Source organism: Macaca fascicularis, chromosome 9 (assembly GCF_037993035.2).
Source record: "Macaca fascicularis isolate 582-1 chromosome 9, T2T-MFA8v1.1".
NCBI lineage: Eukaryota > Metazoa > Chordata > Mammalia > Primates > Cercopithecidae > Macaca > Macaca fascicularis.
Window position 1 is genome coordinate 51202449 of NC_088383.1, and position 25078 is coordinate 51227526.

General features: G+C 39.5%; 2 protein-coding genes across 18 annotated transcripts in view; one reads left to right on the forward strand and one right to left on the reverse strand.

The window, feature by feature from the left end:
- Nucleotides 1–25078, forward strand: part of LOC107130780 (uncharacterized) — a 428352-nt gene that overhangs the window by 389927 nt on the left and 13347 nt on the right. For 6 of the 17 annotated variants that reach the window (XR_012417599.1, XR_012417608.1, XR_012417610.1 and 3 more), the window contains one exon: nucleotides 6911–7027. The exons of 5 other annotated variants lie outside the window; for them this stretch is intronic. The gene's annotated coding sequence lies outside the window, so the exon portion shown is untranslated. Of the gene's footprint in view, nucleotides 1–2360; nucleotides 2472–6910; nucleotides 9655–14030; nucleotides 14079–25078 lie in introns of those variants that run through there. 6 more of the 17 variants (XR_012417609.1, XR_012417614.1, XR_012417603.1 and 3 more) reach the window with 4 other exon arrangements.
- Nucleotides 16537–21239, reverse strand: LOC102133226 (enolase-phosphatase E1). The gene has a single exon (XM_074001481.1). The coding sequence runs from the start codon at nucleotides 21022–21024 to the stop codon at nucleotides 20239–20241; it is 786 nt and encodes a 261-aa protein (XP_073857582.1). The 5' UTR covers nucleotides 21025–21239; the 3' UTR covers nucleotides 16537–20238.

The following is a 25078-nucleotide window of genomic DNA, read 5'->3' on the forward strand; positions in this document are numbered from 1 at the left end:
TTAGTAGGACAAGTCCTTTTAAGGTTGCTACCTTGAAGTAAAGATAAAATTAGTCTTCAAATCATGCCAGAGGGGATAAACAGTTTACAAAATACAGAGGCTTATCACTTAACAGTGGAGATGCATTTTGAGAAAAAGCATCCTTAGGGGATTTTATTCTTGTGGGAACATCCTGGAGTGTACTTACACAAACTTATCCAGTTGCTTCGCCTCTTCCACCTGTTTCCCTTCAGCACTTCCTTCCTCACTGGAGCAATGAAGCCACCCCACAGTTCAGCACTAATTTCAGCACTAATTATACCAACCAACCCCTGGTATAATTTCAGCAATAATTATACCACCCCTGGTATAATTTCAGCAATAATTATACCACCCCCTGGCTTCTGAGATGAGGCATGCCTTAGACATTCTCTTATACTAAACACATAGTCTTTTTACCCATCATGATCCAAACTCCATGAAGACACTCATGGGTGCTCTGTTGTTTCTCTGTGTCACCTACATTAGCAACTGATATGGCTGGAATGGAGGTGTGGTTTCCCTACAAGCCCCCTCCTTTCTAAGTGATTTCCATCTTGGCCAACAGCTCTACTACCTCCCCAACTTCCTGCTTAGGCAAAACTCTAGCAGGTGGCTCTGATTCTTCTTTTTCCCTAATCTTTGAGAAATACAAATAAAATCTTAAGCCCCTAGTCAACTGAAAAGACCCCTCTCTTGGCCAAGAGGATTCCAGATAAACCTTAAAAGCTCAGTTATCGGCCATGTCAGATGGGAGGTCAAGCATGCCTCAGTATGCCCCTTCTTTATCAACCTTTAGCCAAAACTCTTTCCTAAGGAGTAAACAGAGACCAGCTCTGGAAAACAAGAAATAGATGACTCATTTCTTTTTCATCTTTAGGTAATCATCTGAGGCTGCTAGCAGACTCCCCTTCCTCTTCACTGCTTACAAGTGACAGCTCACCAGTCACACAATGCATTTCTTTCTAAACAGTGACCAATATCACTGGGTGTGTTTTGGCAGACTCTCAAAGGATGCAGTGGGGGTTTTGGTGTCCTTCACTTTACCTTTTGACGTCAGAGGGTTGAAAACTCCACCTCAGATTACACTAACGCTGCCATTTTTAAAAACATGCAATCCATGAAGAGGCATTAAGAATTGTTCATGAACAGGTTTCCCCTCTCAGAAATATTTGTAACTCCTCCTATAGCTCATTATAGCTCATTAAATATGTATATTTGGCCACCCCACTCAGCGTGAGTTTCTGACTTGCCTTCCATTCCCTCCAAGTGTTTCCTCTCAGCTATGCCTCCCAGCCAGCAGGATGGCCAACCTTCAGTTTGTAACCCTTTATGGGAAATCAAGCTCTTCCCAAATTTTGAACCTCGTGATTCTTCAGTTGACGGCTTCTACTCCAATCCCTGCACAGATGCTAGCATCCTAAAGACAGCCGTGTTCCTTGTGTCCATCTGACCCTCAACTGCAAGTCATCACTGAACTGGCCTCCCTGCCTCCACTCCTTCCCCTGTACCATCTATTTCCTAGACAGTCAGGGTCAGCTTTTAAAGTGAACATTGAACATCAGAGGATGTCATTTTCCTGCTAAAGCTCCCCATAGGCTCTCCATCCCATCTCCAGGAAAAGTCAAGTCTCTTGCTCTTTTACAAAGATCCCCCTGGTCCAGCTGCTGTGCACCCCTCTTCTCTCCTTTCTGCCACTCTCCCTGCCACCTGCTTTTTCCTGCCTGCCTGGCTGGCTGTGACCTTGTCCTCAAAACATACCACATTCTGTGTCCTTGGCTCAGCTTGGCCTCTCCTGGCATGGGCAGCACCAGGTCTGCTCCTCACTCAGATCTCTGCCAAGATGGTGCCTCCTGTGGGAGGCTTCCATTACCATGTGATCTACAGGAAGTACCCAGTCCCTCACTATGGTAATTCTCAACATAACCATAGTATATATTCAGGGGAGTATACAAGACACCTTTATGTGTTCAACCTGGCAAAACTCTAAACAAATTAGGCCCTATATCCTCAATTTGTCAGACATACCCAGGCTCAGGGCGTTACATGTGTTGTGGTATGTCACAACACAAGGAGCAGAAAGAACAGCTCCTGTATTACAGAATTGCCAGGACACACTGGCAGGACGTCTTAAGCTGTCCTGACTCTATGGAGCTCCAGCATTCAGACTGGGAACCAATGCATGCATGCAGCCATAGTTGTCAGTAATAAACTCCTCCAGATTTATGCTAAAACCAAATTTTATTGATATGTCCAATATGTTTTATGAAAACAGTCCCAAACTTGGGTTTATCTAATATTACCATCCCCTTAACACTTGTGCTAACTTTTTATGCTTTCAGCCCTGGATATTCTTTGAAGAATATTTTCTATCAGTAGTTCTAAAATCATTCGGTCCTCATATTGATGCAAAAAATAAACATATGAACAAAATCTCTGTGCTTCACACAAAGGTAAGATCCAACCTGTGACCCCAGACAGTCACCAATGTCATCAACTAGGCCACTACAGAGGAGGGGGATACAGGGGGCAGCTCCAAGGCATGGATGAGAGAGCATTGCACTCTGTATGCACAGTGTCCTAGAATACCTGTGTGACACAGGCAGAAGAAAAAAAGATGACTAACCTGTGTGTGTGTGTGTGTGTGTGTGTGTGTGTGTGTGTGTGTGTGTGTTTGGTGACAGAGAGAGAGAATGGGAGAGTGAGAGAGAAAGAGAGTGGTAAAAGTTTCCACTTGTTGTTGCCATTGTCTTTTAACTTATTTTTCATAGGCATCAAGAAAATTCCACCCCAAAGCCAAATTAAATGTCTCATAATCAAAGAGATTAGTAGGTGGTATGCAAGATAGGCTCTGCATGGAAAGTACTCAAGCTGAAAACACTACTAATAAAAATGAGAAAAAGGCTCTGAAGGTCACACACCTCCATCTTTTTAAAAGACTATGAAGTCTCAAAATCAGGCAAACTATACACACACACAAAAACAATTCAGTACAACAAATCTGTTAAATATATTACGTTGGAATTTTTAAAATTATCAGACAAAAGAAAACCTTGTTTGGCCTGTTTTCTCTTCTTTTCTCAGAGTGGGACACATTGGCCATCCCTGTAAAACACTTACACACTTAAATGCAGAGGCAGGAACTGTAGCATAAACCTTCCAACATCAGTCCAAACCCACCTCACAGAGTCTCCTAATGATATTTATATACTGTAAGTTAATAGGGATGAAAGCAGGAATCAAATGGCTCATATCTAAGAAGCAACTTGATTTCTACCACATTCAGAATATAATGAACTTTCAACCCTATCATTTTTGACTGACAGAACATCGCCCTAAAGAAACATCAAATACCTGTTGAGGAAAACCACAGATCACTCTAAAAATGAGTGAAACGAATGAACAACATGTATTAAAACACGCTTCTATTAAACAAAGTAAACCTCAGGGACCATCTTTGGCTTTGCTAAATCCACTCAGGAAGAGACACAGCATGTTTCTAGGGCAATGTGAGGTTCATTTCCTCATCCACAGCTCGATAGAGCACTTATGGCCCATCACAGAACATGACACTCTTTTATCATCATAGTCTCTCAATTCAGAGCTTTGCTGATTTGTAAAAATGTATTTTAGCTTGTAACTTGGCACACATAACTTAACCTGGGAGTAATGCTCTAAAACAAATTTCATGACATCTGCCATGTCATTTTAAACCAATATCTTCTATTGCCACAGAACTTAAATGCAGCTCTGTTTTTAAATGCTAAAAACATAGATCTTTCCTAAGCTCTATGGAATATTCACTTTTAGCAATAAAAGGCTCCAACTAAGAAAAAGAAAGTTTCCAAATATTTTCTCATTTCTACTCCACAGACTTATGCTCAAAATCAGTATGTCCCACAAGAATAAAGAAAACAATTATTGTGTAATATGACATCTAAATTCCTAACATGCATTTCTGTCTCTTAGACGCTTGAGTTAAAAATGAATCAATTGTGAGGGTAGTCTGTTGGTCATTAGGACGTAAGTACAAATACACATCTGGGGAAAAATATCTACAGCATTCATTTTTTTTCCAGTGAATCACTGGAAAAATATTTCATTACAATACAATCCTAAAGTTGATATAGAAATTATTTTAAAAATTTAATTGGTGTACAGTTTTTTTCTACCTGGTATTTGTGTGCCAAGTATTCTATTAGGTATTTAAAGAAATACAAAATATAAAAGAGATGTATCTCCACTTTCAAAGTAAATTGAGTTGTAGGCAACTATAAAGTGTTGTGCTAGTGACATATATTTGGAAGTTATTAGCTTTTTGCATTCTCCACGAATACTTAAATTTTATTTGCATGCTACCTTCAGACAGTAATTTGTTTTACTATTTTTGTTGTTGTTGCTTCAGCCCTGATCTTTTTCTCCACATCCTAATACAGATTAATGTCTTTTAGTTGCTGTTAAATTTGTTTGCTCATCCTTTGTCATATGTATAATTTAAATGATTTATTAAAATTAATGAAAAACTAAATCTTTATATTGAAAGGATGAAAAATCCTCTAGATGAAAGCTTGCGTGGAAAATCCCCTAGTGTTTTTCTAAATCACTTAATTTTCTCTATTTTGTGGCTATAGAAATCTTTAAGCAATAATTGCCCTGTTCTTTATTTTTTCCTGTTTTTTTTTTGTTTTTATTTATTTATTTATTAATTATTATTATTATTATTATTATTATTATACTTTAAGTTCTAGGGTACATGTGCATAACGTGCAGGTTTGTTACATATGTATATTTGTGCCATGTTGGTGTGCTGCACCCATCAACTCGTCAGCACCCATCAACTCATCATTTACATGCCTTGTTCTTAGAAAAAAATTTTGAGATGTGCTTTCATCGTAACCCTGTCCACACTTGCTTGAGGTCAACTGGTGGATTGGTGCTTTTCTTTAAAAGGACAATTATCTGAGCCTTGGTGTAGGTTTTTGTGCACCTTAGCTCTTTTCTTGCAGCATGTTGTCATTGTCACTTTGGCATCCTCCTTCCCAAATGCGTGACTTCTCCTTAACCTTCACATTGGTCACTCTCCTGGCAGCACTTACTTCTGCCCATTCATTTCTTCTAGAAATTCTTTGTCTTTTGCTCCAGAAGCATAATTCTTTTCTAGATTTCCTTACTGATATTTCATTAGTTTTTCTCCTCTATCACTCATCACTTAAACTGGTCTGAAGAATTTTGTCCTTAATTTTTTTATTTAAAAAAATTTTTAAAATATCACCCAAATGGCAGTAATATCCAAGTCAGTATGTTGAAATAAATTTCTAGATTATTTATTGCATAAGCAGCCCACTGAAAAATTTATTCAACAGTATTCCATTGAGAGTCAAAAACATATTGATTTAATTATTATTGATCTGTTAAAGAAAACAATCTAAAAAAACCAAACTGGGAATTTTCAATAAACAAATCAAAACTTAGATGTGATTATAACCTAAAGGACTCACAGGGTGAATGTGAAATAAGCTGCTGTCTCAGGGCCTTCATATGGAAGACATGTAGTACTTAGATTTGTTGTCTTGCCTTCCTCCTGTCTGAACTTAGTATTAATAAAAGTTAGGCTGAGAAATTTTTTTTTTTACAATCTTATGGGTTATTTTTAGTGAAAACTTTTTAGAAGTAGAATACCCATAAAGTGCACAGATCAAATGTGTGCATCTCAAGTGGTGTTCCATTTTCGAAAAATGAATACATGTGGACAGCACTTCTATTTTTAAAAAGTCAGAAACTGCCTCCTCATGCCCTTTCCATTTCTTATTCATTATTCCTCAACCCAGGCATAACCACTCTCCTGACCTCCAACACTATAAATTAGCTATGCAAGCTTTGGAACTTAACCAAATGAGTTATACAGGATGGATGTTCACAGAGCCTACTTAGATATTATGGATCCTTGCCAGGAATATAAAAAAGTGTTGCAGATAAGGCCAACAAATACTTGGGCTGGTGGTGCAGGGGCAAAAGAATTTACCAAGTCAGTTGTAGATAAAGAAAGGCAGATTTATTAGAGAAAGTATGAAAATATATTGTAAGAAAGCAATGAGCACATCAGCATGAGAGAAAGAAACTGCAATAAAGCAAGGGCTTGCTGGAGATTTTATAGGATAGTGTTTCTGCTGTGTGCTGAAGAGGGCTTTGTGCGGTACTGATAATACTAAGGTTGCAAGTGAGCTAACTTGCAAGTACCTGGTGATAAGTTGGGTGCACGAGGGTTACATGTTCTGGACCATGACGAAAAGCAGACTTACAGCTTATTTGCTTTCTTTTTTTGCTTTTCCTTGGTCCTGCCAGCCTGACTCCTTTTTCCAAATAGGACTCCATAAAAAGTGCTCTGGGTCAGCTAGCTGGCCAGCTGTTGTCAATGTACCTGAGCTGACTACCCTTTTCTTTGTAAATTTGACCCTACAATGACCAACCAGCAAAGCCATGTAAAGCCTATGGAAAAACCTGGTTGACTAGTGTTGGGCCACAGATCCAGACCCCAGAGGTGGCATAGAGGTGGAACCAGCACCATTTGAATGTATGTTCAAAAAAGGGCAAGGGATCACATCCTTAAGGGATTAAGGATGTGACCAGAAGAAAGGGAAATGAATGCAGAGCAAGCAGAAGATGACAAGATGCCACTGCACCCTGCACAAGAGATGTCTTCACTACTGCTGAGCAAAGTGATAGGGTTTATCATCTGAGGACACTGAAAAATATTTGCACATTTAAATATGACCTTGTTTCAGTTTCCATCTTTCAATGAAATCAGGCCACAATCATTACAGAAGTATTGTGACTCTAAGAACACATAGGAGCACAGACAAAAGCAACCTAGATTTCTCTTTTTTGCCTTTAGCCAAAGAAATGCCAAACACTTATGACGGCTGGTAACTCAAAGTTCAAATATGGGCTGGCAAGATGGCCGAATAGAAACATCTTAGGTCTGCAGCTCCCAGCGAGATCAACTCAGAAGGTGGGTGATTTCTGCATTTCCAACTGAGGTACCCTGTTATCTCATTGTAACTGGTTAGGCAGTAGGTGCAGCCTACAGAGGGTGAGCAGGAGCAGGTTGGGGTATCACCTCACCCAGGAAGTACAAGAAGTGGGTGGAGGGGTGCGCCCTTTCCCAGCCAAGGGAAGCCATGATGGACTGTGCTGTCTGGCCCAGACACTACATTTTCCCCACAATTTTTGCAATTTGCAGACCAGGAGATTCCCTAGTGTGCCTACACCACCAGGACCCTGGGTTTCAAGCACAACACTGGGCAGCTGTTCAGGCAGACACTGAGCTAACTGCAGGAGTTTTTTTTTTTTTCTTACCCCAGTGGCGCCTGGAATCTCACTGAGACAGAACCGTTCACTCCCCTGGAAAGGGGGCTGACGCCAGAGAGACAAGTGGTCTCCCTCAGCAGGTCCCACTCCCACAGAGCCCAGCAAGCTAAGAACTACTGGCCTGAAATTCTGGCTGCTAGCACAGCAGTCTGAAGTTGACCTAGGATGTTCCAGTTTGGTTGGGGGAGGGGCATCCACCATTACTGAGGTACATCCACCATTACTGAGCTGTCCCCTGACAGTGCTAAAAAGGCCTAGAGGTTCAGACCGGGCAGAACTCAACACAGTGCAGCAAAGCAGCTGTGGCAGACTGCCTCTCTAGGTTCCTCTTCACCTGGAAGGGCATCTCTGAAAGAAAGGCAGCAGCCCGAGTCAGGAGCTTATAGATAAAACTCCCCTCTTACTGGGACAGAGCATCTTGGGGAAGGGGGTTGCTGTGGGCACACCTTCAGCAGTCTTAAACATTCCTGCTTGCCGGCTCTGAGGAGAGCAGCAGATTTTTACAAGTAGAGTTCTACCAGTACAACACTTGAGCTCTGCTAAGGGACAGACTGACTCCTCAAGTGGATCACTGACCCCCGTGCCTCCTGACTGGGAGAGACCTCCCAACAGGGGTTGACAGACACCTCATACAGGAGAGCTTCCACTGGCATCAGGCTGGTGTCCCTCTGGGATGAAGCTTCTAGAGGAAGAGGTGGGCAGCCATCTTTGCTGTTCTGCAGCCTCTGCTGGTGATACCTAGGCAGATAGAATCTAGAGTGGAACTCCAGCAAACTGCACTCCAGGAGAAGAGGGATCTGACTGTTAGAAGAAAAACTAGCAAACAGAAAGCAATAACATCAACATCAACAAAAGAAACCCCCACACAGAAACTCCATCCAAAGGTCATCAGCCTCCAACATCAAAAGTAGATAAATTCATGAAGATGAGGAAAAACCAGCACAAAAATGCTGAAAATTCCAAAACCAGAATGCCTCTTCTCCTTCAAATGATCACAACTCCTCTCTAGCAAGGGCACAAAACTGGACAGAGAATGAGTTTGATGAACTGACAGAAGAAAGCTTCAGAAGATGAGTGATAACAAACTCCTCTGAGTTAAAGGAGCATGTTCTACCCCAATGCAAGGAAGCCAAGAACTTTGACAAAAAGTTACAGGAACTGCTAACTACAATAAGCAGTTTAGAAAAGAACATAAATGACCTAATGGAGTTGAAAAACACAGCACAAGAACATTGTGAGGCATACACAAGTATCAATAACTGAATCGATGAAGCAGAAGAAAGGATATCAGGGATTGAAGATCAATTTACTGAAATAAGATGTGAAGACAAGATTAGAGAAACAAGATTGAAAAGGAACAAAAAATCTGTAATAAATGTGGGACTAGACCAAACTTACAATTGATTGGGGTCCCTGAAAGCAATGGGAAGAATGGAACCAAGTTGGAAAACACACTTCAGGATACTATCCAGGAGAACTTCCCCACCTAGCAAGACAGGCCAACATCCAAATTCAGGAAATACAGAGAACGCCACTAAGATACTCCTTGAGAATAGCAACCTCAAGACACATAATTGTCAGAATCTTCAAGGTTGAAACAAAGGAAAAAATGTTAATGGCAACGAGAGAGAAAGGTTGGTGACCTACAAAGAAAAGCCCATCAGACTAACACCAGATCTCTCTTCAGAAACCCTACAAGCCAGAAGAAAATGCGAGCCAATATTCAACTTTCTTAAGGAAAAGAATTTTCAACCCAGAATTTCATATCCAGCCAAATTACATTTCATAAGTCAAGGAGAAATAAAATCCTTTTTAGACAAGCAAATGCTGAGGGATTTTATTACCACCAGGCCTGCCTTACAAGAGCTCCTGAAGGAAGCACTAAATATGGAAAGGAAAAACCAGTACCAGCCGCTGCAAAAACACACCAAAATATAAAGACCAATGACATTATGAAGAAACTGCATCAACCAATGTGCAAAATAACCAGTTAGCATCATGATGACAGGATCAAATTCATACATACCCACTTTAACCTTAAATGTAAATGGGCTAAATGTCCCAATTAAAAGACACAGACTGGCAAATTGGATAGAGTAAGACTCATCTGTGTGCTGCATTCAGGAGACACATCTCATATGCAAAGACGCATATAAGCTAAAAATAAAAGGTTGGAGGAATATGTACCAAGCAAATGGAAAGCAAAAAAAGGAGGGGTTGCAATGCTAGTCTCTTATAAAATAGACTTTAAACCTTTAAACCAACAAAGATCAAAGAAGACAAAGAAGGTCATTACGTAATGGTAAAGTGATCAATGCAATAAGAAGAGCTAACTATTCTAAATATATATGCACCCAATACAGGAGCACCCAGATTCATAAAGCAAGTTCGTAGAGACCTACAAAGAGACTTAGACTCCCACACAATAACAGTGGGAGACTTTAATACTCCACTGTCAGTATTAGACAGATCAATGAGACAGAAAATTAACAAGGATATTCAGGACTTGAACTCAGCTCTGGACAAAGCAGACTTAATAGACATCTACAGAACCCTCCACCCCAAATCAACAAAATATACATTCTTCTTAGCACCACATAGCACATATTTTAAAACTGACCACGTAATTGGAAGCAAAACACTCTTCAGCACATGCAAAAGAATGGAAATCATAAGAAACAGCCTCTCAGACTGCAGTGCAATCAAATTAGGACTCAGGATTAAGAAACTCACTCAAAATCGCAAAACTACATGGAAACTGAACATCCTGCCCCTGAATACTGGGTAAATGAAATTAAGGCAGAAATAACAATGTTCTTTGAAAACAATGAGAACAAAGAGACAATGTACCAGAATCTCTGGGGCACAGCTAATGCACTGTTTTGAGGGAAATTTGTAGCACTAAATGCCCACATCAGAAAGTGTAAATGATCTAAAATCAACACCCTAACATCACAATTAAAAGAACTAGAGAAGCAAGAGCAAACAAATTCAAAAGCTAGCAGAAGACAAGAAATAACTAAGATCAAAGCAGAACTGAAAGATTTATAGACTTGAAAATCCCTTCAAAAATCAATAAATCCAGGATCTGTTTTTTAAAAGATTAACAAAATAAATAGACCACTAGCCAGCCTAATAAAGAAGAGAGAAGAAACAAAAAGACACAATAAAAAATGATAAAGGGGATATCACCGCTGATGCCACAGAAATACAAACTACCATCAGAAAATGCTGCAACAGCTCTATGCAAATCAACTAGAAAATCTAGAAGAAATGGACAAATTCCAGTACTCATACACCCTCCCAAGATGAAACCAAGGAGAAGTTGAATCACTGAATAGACCAATAACGAGTTCTGAAATTGAGGCTGTAATTAATAGCCTACCAACCAAAAAAAGCTCAGGACCAGATGGATTCACAGCTGAATTCTACCAGAGGTACGAAGAAGAGCTGGTACCATTCCTTCTGAAACTATTCCAAACAGTAGAAAAAGAGGGATTCCTCTCTAACTCATTTTATGAGGCCAGCATCATCCCAATTCCAAAACCTGACAGAGACACAACAGAAAAAGAAAAATTCAGGCCAATATCCCTGATTAACATTTACATGAAAATCCTCAATAAAATACAGACAAACTGAATCCAGTAGCACATCAAAAAGCCTATCTATCCCGTTCAAGTCAGCTTCATCCCTGGGATGCAAGGTTGTCTCAACATAGGCAAATCAATAAATATAATCCATCATATAAACAGAACCAATGACAAAAACCACATGATTATCTCAATAGATCCAGAAAAGGCCTTTGATAAAATTTAGCACCCTTGGTGCTAAAAACTCTCAATAAACTAGGTATTGGTGGAACATATATCAAAATAATAAGAGCTATTTATTATAAGCACATAGCCAATATCATACTGAATGGGTAAAAGCTGGAAGCATTCCCTTTGAAAACCAGCACAAGACAAGAATGCCCTCTCTCATTGCTACTATTCAACACAGTATTGGACGTTCTGGCCAGAGCAATCAGGCAAGAGAAAGAAATAAACTGTACTCAAATAGGAAGAGAGGAAACCAAATTGTCTCTGTTTGCAGACGACATGATTGTATATTTAGAAAACCCCATCATCTCAGCCCCAAAACTTCTTAAGCTTATAAGCAACTTCAGCAAAGTCTCAGGATGTAAAATCAATGTGCTAAAATCACAAGCATTCCTAAGTAACAACAATAGACAAGCAGAGATCTAAATCATGAATGAACTCCCATTCACAATTGCTACATAGAAAATAAAATACCTAGGAATACAATTTACAAGGGATATGAAGGAACTCTTCAAGGAGAATACAAATCACTGCTCAAGGAAATAAGAGAGGATGCAAACAAATGGAAAAATATTCCATGCTCATGGATAGGAAGAATCAATAAAAATGGCCACACAGTCCAAAGTAATTTATAGATTCAATGCTATTCCCATCAAGCTACCATTGACTTTCTCCACAGAGTTAGAAAAAACTACTTTAAATTTCATATGGAAACAAAAAAGACCCCTTATAGCCAAGGCAATCCTAAGAAAAAAGAACAAATCTGATGGCATCACACTACCTGACTTCAAACTATACTACAAATCTGCAGTAACCAAAATAGCATAGTACTGGTACCAAAACAGATGTATAGACCAATGGAACAGAACAGAGGTCTCAGAGATAACACCACCCATCTATAAACATCTGATATTCGAGAAACCTGAGAAAAGCAAGCAATAGGGAAAGGATTCCCTATTTAATAAATGGTGCTGGGAAAACTGGCTAGCCATATGCAGAAAACTGAAACTGGACACCTTCCTCGCACATTATAAAAAAATTAACTCAAGATGTATTAAAGACTTAAATATAAAACCTAAATCTATAAAAACCCTAGAAGAAAACCTAGCCAATACCATTCAGGAAATAGGCATGGGCAAATACTTCATGACTAAAACACCAAAAGCAATTGTAACAAAAGCCAAAATTGACAAATGGGATTTAATTAAACTAAGGAGTTTCCACACAGCAAAAGAAACTAAAATCAGAGTGAACAGGCAACCTACAGAATGGGAGAAAATTTTTGCAATCTACCCATCTGACAAAGGTCTAATATCCAGAATCTACAAGGAGCCTAAACAAATTTACAAGAAAAAAAATCAAACATTTCCACCAAAAAGTGGACAAAGGATACAAACAGACACTTCTTAAAAGAAGACATTTATGCAGGCAAGAAACATGAAAAAAAAAAGCTCATCATCACTGGTCATTAGAGAAATGTAAATCAAAACCACAATGAGATACCATCTCACACTAGTTAGAATGGTGATCATTAAAAAGTCTGGAAACAACAGGTGCTGGAGAGGCTGTGCAGAAATAAGAACGTTTTTACACTGTTGGTGGCAGTGTAAATTAGTTCAACCATTGTAGAAGACAGTGTGGCAATTCCTCAAGGATCTAGAACCAGAAATACCATTTGACTTTTCATAATGTACATAAAAATTAAACACTGCTGTTTGAAACCTGCTTTACCATAGGAAAGATTGGGCTTGTGGACAAAAGATTGCAGCTCAAACACAAAGTCTGCTTATTCCTTATAACTCTACATTTGTATTTTTAAAATTAGATTGCATTGGAGGGTAAGTCACTTCAGATTAAATTTATTAAGTGCAAAATGTTAAAAAGAGTTAACCGTTTCTCAGATGCCTGGTTCATTAACACTGTAGGTGCTATCCAGAGTCACAAAGTGAGGAAACTCACAGCTTGGAGTCTGACTGACTGCAGGGGAAATCCCAGCTACTCTGCTCCCTCCCTGGTTAAGGACCTGATTCTTCCTCTTTAAGCCTCAGTTTCCTGAGGTTCCAGATTACTGAATAAGCTGATGATAAACTTATGCATGTAATTGCATATAGTAAAAACGTATTTTCATAAATATATTGTCTGACACATAGTAATTGTTCAATAAACAATAAACTCCTATTTACATGCCTTATTTTCTTTAATTTCCATATAAAATCCAAAGATAGATATTATCTCCTTCATACACCTGAAAAGCTGAGGCTCAGAAATAACACAAGTATACCTATTATGAACAATAGACTTAACTTCATAAATAATTTAGGCATTAGGTTAATTTAGTTCAAATCCTACTTTCACAGTTATAATTTTAACTGAATAGGAAAAACTGGATTTGGGTCACTTTAATCCAAAGGATTCAAGAGAATCCAGAGGCAATTATGATAAAGGGGGGTGCCGTGCCCATCACTGCCTATAAAAAGAATCTGAAACCACTTCCAACTTTATATATACATATATACACACACACACACACCCCTATACAAATATATATATATATACACACATATATATATACACGTACCTTCTTTTTATTTGTTAATTAGAAAAGAAAAACAAAAACCAGTTGGCATTACATATGACAATGACAAAAGTAATTCTGTGACAGAATTGTTGTCGATGGATGCCTGAGTTTTCTGATTATAGAACCCAAATATTTACAGGCTGTGAGAACGCACCTCTCTAGCACTGGTCAAGTTAATGTTTCTGACTTTTTTATTATCAGTGAAGATGGCTTTTTGTTATAGTTTTTTGTTGTTGTTGTTGTTCTAGAAATTGCTTCAGACAGGGATTGATATCAGGAGCCTTCAAGGAGAGAAATACACGTGAATGGGGGACCGCAGGGTGCAGGTACAAGAGTCACAGGTATGGGAGAAACCAGGAAGTCTGTGCCAGGTTAACTTTGCTCATCTCATCGTGCTTTGCATTCAGAAGAGAATATCATCCAGAAAAACAGCATATCACTTGTTGTTAGTGAGTCTTACTATTCCACAAAATGTACAAGTTTAAAAGGCAGAATGGAAATTGCACTTCAACAAATAATTCAGCCAACTTCAATATTCAAGAAAACTGTACAAAAATATGCCACAATTTCATTTCAAACAGAACGGCAAGCCTCTACTGATGGAACGTCCTCCTTGATGAGGCTGACTGCTCCTCACCAGACAGGGCTCAGGTTTCTGAAATATGATACTTGAGGAAAACTGGACTGAGTCTATGAAATACTGTGTTAGATATTAATTCAAATAAGCTTAAGATATGATTATTAGGCATTTTCTGGGATGTTATTACCTAAAAACCTGATAATTGCAACACTAAATAATTCTTTACAAGGTTCGTAAACCAATCTGTAACTTCAGGTGTAGTAAAACAGCTAAACATGCTATACTAAAGATTTTGTTCTTAAAAAGCATTTACTTCCTTGGCTGACCAGGAGCTTATGAAGCTAAGGAAACATCTTGACAGCCTCACTTGGGTGAAGAGAAGCTTCCTTGACAAGAGCTGCCCACAATGCCAGGCCACACACAGGAGACACTGAGTGCCCCATTTGGGTTGGGCTTTGAAGCTGGCTTTATATAGGGTCTAACAATCATGCAGAGACTTTTGGGTTTTATTTACTTGTCAAATAATAAAGCAGTAAGAAAGACACTTTTGGTTTTGTTTGCCTTTTTGTCTGCAAGCAGTAGGATTCTGAGGGTGGTTTTCCTCCTTTGGCCAAACCATTCCCAGCATCACAGCAGCAACGACAGCATTCGGATGAGAAAGCTATCTCTCTGATGGATTTCTTTTAGGAGCACACTTGCTGCTATCCCAGAAGCCCCTGACAAGTGTCTCCCCATGTCTCTAGGCTTCATTAATCAATCACTACAGAAGAGGGGATGGGATTAAGCTTTCCCCAGGAGTAAGGGGGAAAGTCACAGCACGTACAGGAACAATTAGGAAAGGGTGAAGAATGGATGGTTGGGCAACCAAACATGGCCCCAGACTACAAACCTTAACGTGAAAACAAGTCCTCTCCTGACCCTAGGCCTATTCCCACTCTTAATCTCTCCTCCTCCAGAGACATTCTCAGCTGTGACTATCTTCAGTGTACCATAGAGCTAAAACATTCTAGTGGAGCCATCATATTTTAGGTGTTTTGGAGCAGTGGTTCTCAAAGTTTGAAGGAAACAATCACCTGGAGATTTATTAAAATTTAGGTGCTGGCGTGCCACACCCAGAGGTTCCTATTCATTGCGTGTGTGTGTGTGTGTGTGTGTGTGTGTGTGTGTGTGAGAGAGAGAGAGAGAGAGAGAGAGAGAGAGAGAGAGAGAGCGAGAGAGAAACAGAGACAGAGAGAGAGGGAGAGATTGCCTGCAGGTGGAGTGGTTGTCATTTTAACAAGCAACCCAGATGATCTGGATGCAGGTGGTCAATGGACCTTGCTGAGAAACATCCAATTTAGAACCTATAAAATGTTAAAATTATGTGGCAAAAAGAATTTGGAGTTTAAATCACAGCAATCTTTCTATTCATGAAGGTTTACAAATAATCACTCCAGGAAAAAGAAGAGCATGCCTGTTTTAGATTTTCCACAGGTTGTTATATCATTTCCACAATCCTCTAAGGTAATTAGGGTGAGTGGTATTCTAACTTTGCTGATTGGAATATTAATGCAGGTAAAGTGATTTGCCAAAGGTTATATAACTGCCTGTGCATAAACCCTGCTAGGTCTCCTGACTTTCATACAGCGGTCAAGTAACATGGCATTCCCTCTACCAGTACTAAAGTCAAAACTATTGGGAAAAGCATGAAGAAAATATAAACACATTTCCAAATCTAATTTTGGATCAAGTTTTCCTCATCTCTCCAAATCTCCATCAGCAGACAACTTTGGGAAAGACAGTGAGCTAAAAATATTTAGTCATATTCTACCTTTAAGTATTTGCCTTGATGATCCTTTATGGGGAAACTTTAATCTCACAGATATGTTACTGGGGGAAAAAACACATAGTCCCCTAAAGAAAAACATTGTCGCATATTTTCCATAGCTGAAGACTTAGCTGGCATTAATCAGGATAGACAGAATCTGAGATTTTAACTTAGATCTAAGCTTAAGAAGAGAGAAATGGAAAAACAGGGTACCTTTTAAGATCCCACAAATGTGGAATATTTTCAAGACAGGAAGGATGCACATGGCTTCTTTGATTTCAAAAACTTCGACTGGAACTTTCTAATATGTTGTCTGGTTGGGTTTCACATACCATATCATGAGGTTCTTTACAGAAGATAAAGACTCTTTTTTTTTTTTTCATTTTTTCCCTTGCCATTTAATTGTGAAAACAGAGTAGCAAAATATACAAATTAAACCTTATTTAGAAAAAGCATCACAATTTCATCATCCAAACACAACTATTTTAATGATTTATATATCCAGTCTTTCTATATATTTGTATAATGTCAAGTAACCTGTGTTCTTAGTTTGAAGAGTATCATGGAGGAATTTCAGCAGAATTGTCAGAAGCTCAAACTCCTTCTTGTTCTTGGCAGAGTATCCTGTGAGGTATTTGGCTTCTGTATTCCCTTTCATGGCCTTTAAGTTACTCTTGCTGTCACCTCATGGCCTCTGTTGCTGTTGGCTGTGTTTATTGCCAAAGGTTGGGATGGCTTTATGTGGTTTGAAGGTTTGTTACAGCTGAGTTCATTTGAAGATTTTTTTGTGTATCAAGATAGCAGAGTTTCAGCTTGAATCTGGGCCTGTCCAAGCATGTCTGGGGAATTTGTGAAGCCAGCCTGTTTTCCTGGAACCTGAAGAGCCTATAGGAAAGAGCTTGAGCTTTGTCTCCTGCTTGGGCCACTAGGCATTTTGAATAAATTGTGAGATACCCTGACAGCAGTCTAATTGAAGGAGGGCTATAGAGTCCTCTGGGAGAGAACTCATCCTAAGGATGGAAGGTGGGAGTCATAAGGAGCCCCCCAGTTTCTTTCCAGAGGAGAATATGGATTCTGAGTATAACTTTGCGACTATGACTCATATCTGTTCCCAGCCAAATTCCATAGATGCGTGTGTGGGTCCTAGGCAAAGTGAGAGCCACAGGTAAAAACTGAAAAAACATTCAGTGAACACTATAAATATTAAGGCACACACACACATAGTGCACTGTTTTTAACACCTCAGATTAAAAGTTACAAGGGAGAGAGAGGTAACCACAGCAGAGAGTTTGCCATAGACCACCGAGCTTTATTGCTGTGAAATTTTCAGAAATGCTCTAGAGTGTGGTAAAGTCCTTTGTGGTCAGTGAAGCAGCAGTGGGGGTTTGCTGAAGAACGTTATGAATGGAGGAACAGGACCTAGGAGAGTAAGTGATCCTTGGAGGATAAATGTGGTGTCTACAAGGCAGTGAGAGAATTAATAAAGTTAGATTTTTTCTTAATCACAAGTGAGACACTCCCTGGGGACTCTCAGAAATGCTGAAGGGGACATCTTAAGGACTGAGGACAAGCATTATGCAAATAAAGGAAATAAGTCCTGAAATCAGGCAGTCTTCATGTAACCCTGAATGTACCTACAGGTGGGTGAAACCTTTTGGCAAACTTGCATTTCACTTGCATTTGCCTAGTCCCTCAGAGCAGGCTCTGAACACACATATGGAGGATACTGCTATAGTTAACTACACTATCTGGTCAAAAGTGTCTGGCCTGGATTTTTTAGAGTGTTCCTGGATTTATAACTCTTGACTTATTATTCTTCTTTCACTTTTATTCAGCACATATTTATTAAGTATGTCTCCTGTGTGTGGAGATACAGTAATGAGCAAAACAGACCTTGATCCAGTCCTTTCAGACCTCATAGCCTGGTGCACAAGACAGACCAATTCATTGGTTCAACAATTTTTATTAACTACCTTCAATATGTACCTCACAAGAAACAGCAGCTGGACACGGTCTAGACTTGGGTGAACCTGGGGGATTTTGTTTACTTCTGCACAGTGAGGCAGAGATAGCAGACAGCTGTGCCATGCACAGGCCTGCCCCTAAAATATGTATTCCTGGGTCAGAAACACCAATTAAAGTCTGACCCACTGTTCTTCCCTTCCCACCTGGGTTCCATGCCCCAGCATGAACATCCTCTTCTAACGTGTGTGGAAACACCAGTGCAAACATCAATCTACTCAGTGCACGTCCCTTGCAAACAGCTGCCCCTAGGGCCCAGGATTGTGCAAACTGGCCTGGATCTGGAAGGAGGCCCAGGCAGGCCTGGGCAGTGGGCATTTCCTGTTTGAGAAAGAGACTCGGGTTCCTGGGAGACCAGAGAACAGATTAAAAGTGGGAAGACTGGCTGTGTGCATCACAACTTTTCACTCTGTGCAGAGGAACACACCCAGCTAGGGAGGGCCATTGCAGAGGTCTCTAAAGCACAGGGTCCCACAGCCTGTTTTGGGGATCTAAGGACAGGAACGCTGTGGGTTCCTGGGATGAACCTGGAGACCTGAGCTTGCACAGCTTCCTTGGTAAATTGAGGTGTTGTGGACCACAAGATTGCCAAGCTCCTTTATATCCAAACTTGATACTGTGAAATTCCATGATCCAGTTTGTCACTGTTGATGGCTCAATCTCATGCACTAGACAAAGGTAATATAAAAGAGAAGAATAGAGAGACATTCAAATGAGTATAAAGGTCTTTAATCTCAGCCTCTCTAGTTCAAAGAGATGAACAATGAGAGATGCTGGTTCATAGAGCTGTTACATTTAACTTCCATAGGTGACTCAGCAGAGGATAACTACTAATCAGAGTACAACATCAAAACTGTAACCAATATAATCACTGGATTATGAAAAACTCAAAATAACTCCAAAAGGCCACAAACTGTACATGTCAGTACTATGTGCAATTAACACATAATTTATTATGAAAATGTGGACATGCCAGGTAACTAAGAGGATTTTAGTTGACTTTTTATAATACGCTAAATTTAAAATGCCATTTCTGTGGACTGAGTGACATCTTCCAGGTGCTAAAATTTGGTTTACCTCCTGATAGATCTGGTAGAAACAGGTAGGGGACCAGCCTCTACTGAACCTCATTGCAGTTGTAAAACACAGAAGGCCCGTTTACCCACACATAGAGAAACATTGTTGTCACAAGACACAGAAGGCAAACTCCAAATTAGGCATACTTATCTGTATTCTTATATTTGGGGCAATGAGAATGGCGGGCCAGATGGTTGAGTAGATGCCAAAAAACACCAGCCAGGTCAGCATACTCCCCCAGACAGCCAGATGACTGAACTGAAGAGGAAGACAGTCACTCAGACAGGGCTTCTCAGCTGGCCTGGCAGATTCATCCAAACTCCACCTGCTACAGAATCCCTGCTTCCAAGTTACCTCTCCTTATGGAAAGATTCTTATGACTCATAGCTTACTGGGGAGTTCGATCTTCCTAACTCCCTTGTCTCAGAATTTTTAACAATGACTTCCAGTAATGAGTGTCCCCAAAGTACTCTGAAGATGAACATGCTTTTGCTGTCACGGCTGGCCTTCCTCTAAGATTTATCCCATAGTGACAGAAGGCCCCTCTCAGTTCATGGCAAGTGTTTGCTCCAACCTAAGGCCATATACAACATGGATTCATTAATCTGTTAAGAGAGTAGCTGAACGGACAAAATCAGTAAGTTGTTTTTATTGATCATTTTGGGACTTCAATTGTTCTGTACATTTTGTAAAAAGTTTTTTTTTAATATGAAATGGATATTGCCTCTTAACGATGTTCCTTTAAGCATCTACCGAGTTGTTCATTTTTCCTCCTTTGTCCTCTTAAAAAGATGAATCTTCTTTCACTTATGTACCTGTGGAAGTTAATTTGAGCATACACATATATACATACTTGCATACATATGTGTACATGTATGTTTTTTAAGTAAGTTACTTTTACCATTAGAATAAACCTAGACACTACAGGGACAACTCTGGGAACAGTGCGGTCTGCCTTAGCAACCCTTCTCTAGGTTGAGGAAGGCAGGTATAGTTCGCTGAAGGATGTGATGAGGCTGTAGTAAGTCTTCTCGTCATCTGTTAATCCTGCGTTGCCTGGTCTCACCACCACAGCTACGTGCACATCTGCTTCCTCAGCAGCACTGGCCTCTCGAGTAACATCTGTCAGAAACAAAATGCTGTTGGTTGAGCACCCAATGCTGTCTGCAATCTTTCGGTAACTTTCACTCTCCACTTTGCGTCCAATCTTGGTATCAAAGTGACCATCGACAAGCTCAAGAATATCTCCCTCCGTAGAGTGCCCAAATAACAGTTTCTGTGCCTCCACACTCCCTGAGGAATAGATGTACACTTTCATTCCGGCCTCTCTCCATTTCCTGACTGCTGGAACTACATCTGCAAAGAACTCTGCTTTCATGCGCCCAGCTGTGAATGCCGCCCTCCACATGTGGCCCTGAAGCTGTTTGAGTGCAGTGGTCTTTCGATCCAGGGACATCTGCCAGCACACATTATCTACCACGGCCTGGATCATCTGCTGCAGATCATCCACTCCATTCCCAGATGCTGCAGGGATAGGAACAGCCCCATCCAGGTGGGCGTCCTCTTCCGCCTGTTTCCTCAAAAGACTGACATCCTGCTGGCACTCCTCTTCTTCCCAATGTGTCTGCAGATACTCTTTAACATTTTCTTCGATGTAAGGAAATAAAATGTCCTTCACGAAAGCAATCGGGGTTGTGGTACCTTCGATATCTAACAGGATCACGGTGACTTCGGCGGGGACCGAAAGCACGACCATTTCCCTACCGGATGCTACGGGACTCGGCCTGCAGTCGGGGAGGGTGGAGGGCGGCGCCGGCTGCGGCTGCTGCCCCCGGTACCGTCCTGGGCTTCCGACGGCCCCGCGCGATCTTGGAGCCAGCGACCAAGTGCAGCCCGCCGCGCGTAGGGAAGAGAACACCTCTGCACACCTGGCACTGGAAAAGGCGGCCGCCCAGGAGCCCCTGAACTCGTGGACTGCAGTATTTATCCTGGTTTAATTCTAATAGGATATCTGTTGATTTCATGTTGTGATTAATAAAAGCATTTTCTTCAAAAAAAAAAAAAAAAAGATGAATCTTGACTTATTTCTTTCTTCCATAACTCACAATCTAATCCATGTGCAAGTTCTGTTAGATTTTAAAAAGGTAAAATAAATTCAGACTCTGACCACATCTCACTGCCTTCTCCTCTAACATCCCAGGCTAAGACATCATCACATCCAACCTGGATTAATCACCACTGTCTCTTAGGGCAGGGGGCCCCAACCCACAACACAGGCCATGAGCTGGTACCAGACCATGGCCTGTTAGGAACCATGCCCCACAGCAGGAGGTGAGCAACAGGTTGGCAAGCAAAGCTTCATCTGTATTTACAGCCATTCCCTATCACTGGCATTCCCACCTGAAGCTCTGCCTCCTGTCAGATCAGCAGCAGCATTAGATTCTCACAGGAGCATGAATGCTATTGAGAACTGTGCACAAAAATGATCTAGGTTGAGTGCTCTTTCTGAAAATCTAATCCCTGATGATCTCTCACTGTCTCCCATCACCCCCAGATGGGACTGTTCAGTTGCAGGAAAGCAAGCTCAGGACTCCCACTGATTCTGCATTATGATGAATTGTATAATTATTTTCTTATATATTATGATGTAATATATAATATAAATAAACTGCAAAATAAATGTAATGTTTTTGGATCATCCTGAAACCAGCTCCTAGGGGACTCATGGAAGTCCCCTTGTCCATGGAGTAACTGTCTTCCATGAAACTGGTCCCGGGTGCCAAAAAGGTTGGGGACTGCTATCATAGGAGATTACTGATTCCACATAGACTGATCACCTCATACTCATGTTTTTTTTTTAGTAGAGTATTTAAACATTAGCAGGTTATGACAGTTCATGACAGGCAAACATAACAATTTAGTTATAATCTTTAAATGCTGGAAATAACCAAAATGTCTAAAATAGGAGACTGCTGAAATAAGTGACAGAACATCTGTAAAACTTAATACTCTTTAATCATAAACAATAATTTTGTTGAATTACATTTTAAGGCATAGAACATGTGTCTAATTTTTTTAAAATAACAAAGCCTTTTGTTGTATAATGCATCATCTTATTTAAAAATACACATACACACACACACACACACACACACACACACGGACATAGAACAACGTTTCGAAGGATTCCCAGCAAAGCATTAGTAGTGACTGTCTCTTTGGTGATAAAATTACAAAAATCAAATTTTTTTAGTCTTTATTTTCTATACATTTGGGTATGTATATGGTTTTTGTTTTTACGGTGAGGCTTTACATTTGAAATGAGATGACTATTGTGAACTTAGAGCTGTATTAGGTGCCAAACAAATAAATCACCTAAAGACTTTCCATTGCAAATTTGCTCCAATAAAAATCAATCCACAATTTTTACATATCAAATTTGAAATAAGATAGCCAGACATTGCTTATTGTTTCCCCTAGGCTTAAAAATAAATCATAGCATGAAAATGTCTATACTGAATAAAGAAACAATTCTAGACAAAACTTCAGTCCAAGCTGTAGTCTCAAAACCAGATTCTGACAATCAGCGACAAGAATATACTGTGAAAAGACAGAAGAGTATGAAAAAACCTTATTCTTAGTGAGTTATTTTCACTTTCCATGAGAAATCCCATGTCTCCACTCCAGAACTGCTTTCACCAAGGCAGCTAAGTTTGAAAATATAGCCATCTCAGTAGCTAACTCTCTAGGGGTTGTTTGTAGGGAACATACAGGCAGATTCACTTCCAGAAGAGCTCTCAATCTATGATGGACCTTCTCATTAATAGTAGAGAAAGACTTTCTCTTAGCTTGGATGATTTGGGAGACATCACCTTTCTGAGTGTTGTTCTCCTTTGCAGGTAAATGTGAAATGGTCATTTGAAGAATGGGGTAATCAGCTAACCACCTGTCAAAAAATTCTGATTTTATGTAATCTTCAAAAACAATAATGTAAACATTTCATAACCATTCAGGCCTTTAAAGGATCTATCAAATACATTGTGAAGATTTAAAATAAGGAATAGTAACAAGGAGAGTTCTTATATAAAGGGTTCAGAGAAGTACAAGCCACACATGAGCTAAGAATGGCTCAATAAACAGAGGCAAACTTACTGTGTAAACAATATTTTCAACAAATAAATAGGCAGTGGCATGACCACTGGTCAACACAGTATCTGAAAAAGAAAGAAGTTACTATTAACTTCCAAGGTCCTGAGCATAGCCACCTATTTTATTCAGAATATTAAACATGGAACTTTAGGAACATCTATAAACTCACAGGGGCATTTCAAAATCCCATTCTCTGTGATTCTAGTGCTTAATTCTCTTACTAGTGCTAAACTTTTTCATCTTATAGTCTCTCTAAATGAAGCAAACAAAGTCACGCTTTCAACAAACAAAACAACCAAATATTTGATCTACATTGGAATTTACATTTTTATGAAGATTAAAATTTCTCTTCATCCAGTTTTTTTATGAGAAAGGAATAAGAACATATTAAACTATTTTTATTAAATGCCAACATTGAACCTTTTTCCAAGTGTTCATTTATGATTTATCTTTAATTTATTGCTAAATTTGAATTATGGATCAATAAAAAGATAACTATATGAATAAAAATCAATTTATAATTGCTGAGTTCTGAAATAATTTGGGGGTATATTTACTACTCGTGTTTTCATTTGCAACTATGTGAGCTTCTGGAATCTATCAGTTGGAGGAATGCAAGCAATACAATGAGAGATATTTAGAAAATACAGGAAGGATTTTGAAGCTTCAGTTTTCCTGTCTTGTTTTTTTCTTTTCAAGGATGGCTATAACAACGTATATGACAACCACTAAGGCAGAACTCTAGTAGAGTTGTCTAATAATGTCAACTAGATCTGCACGAAGAAGTCTGATTTTTTTCCTCATGGGTCAGAGACTAATTTTAAGATAAGTCATAGTATTTTTGTATGACACAGCCAATCACCTTTTATTCTTTTTATTTTTTCAACTTTTATTTTAAATTTGGGGGTACAAGTGCAGGTTTGTTACAAAACTATATTGTGTAATGTTGAGGTCTGGAATACAAATAAATCCATCATCGGATTAGAGACTTAAATGTTAGACCTAATACCATAAAAATCCTAGAGGAAAACCTAGGTAGTACCATTCAGGACATAGGCATGGGCAAAGACTTCATGTCTAAAACACCAAAAGCAACGGCAACAAAAGCCAAAATTGACAAATGGGATCTAATTAAACTAAAGAGCTTCTGCACAGCAAAAGAAACTACCATCAGAGTGAACAGGCAACCTACAGAATGGGAGAACATTTTTGCAATCTACTCATCTGACAAAAGGCTAATATCCAGAACCTACAAAGAACTCAAACAAATTTACAAGAAAAAAACAAACAACCCCATCAAAAAGTGGGCAAAGGATATGAACAGACATTTCTCAAAAGAAGACATTCATACAGCCAACAGACACATGAAAAAATGCTCATCATCACGGGCCATCAGAGAAATGCAAATCAAAACCACAATGAGATAGCATCTCACACCAGTTAGAATGGCAATCATTACAAAGTCAGGAAACAACAGGTGCTGGAGAGGATGTGGAGAAATAGGAACACTTTTACACTGTTGGTGGGATTGTAAACTAGTTCAACCATTATGGAAAACAGTATGGTGATTCCTCAAGGATCTAGAACTAGATGTACCATATGACCCAGCCATCCCATTACTGGGTATATACCCAAAGGATTATAAATCATGCTGCTATAAA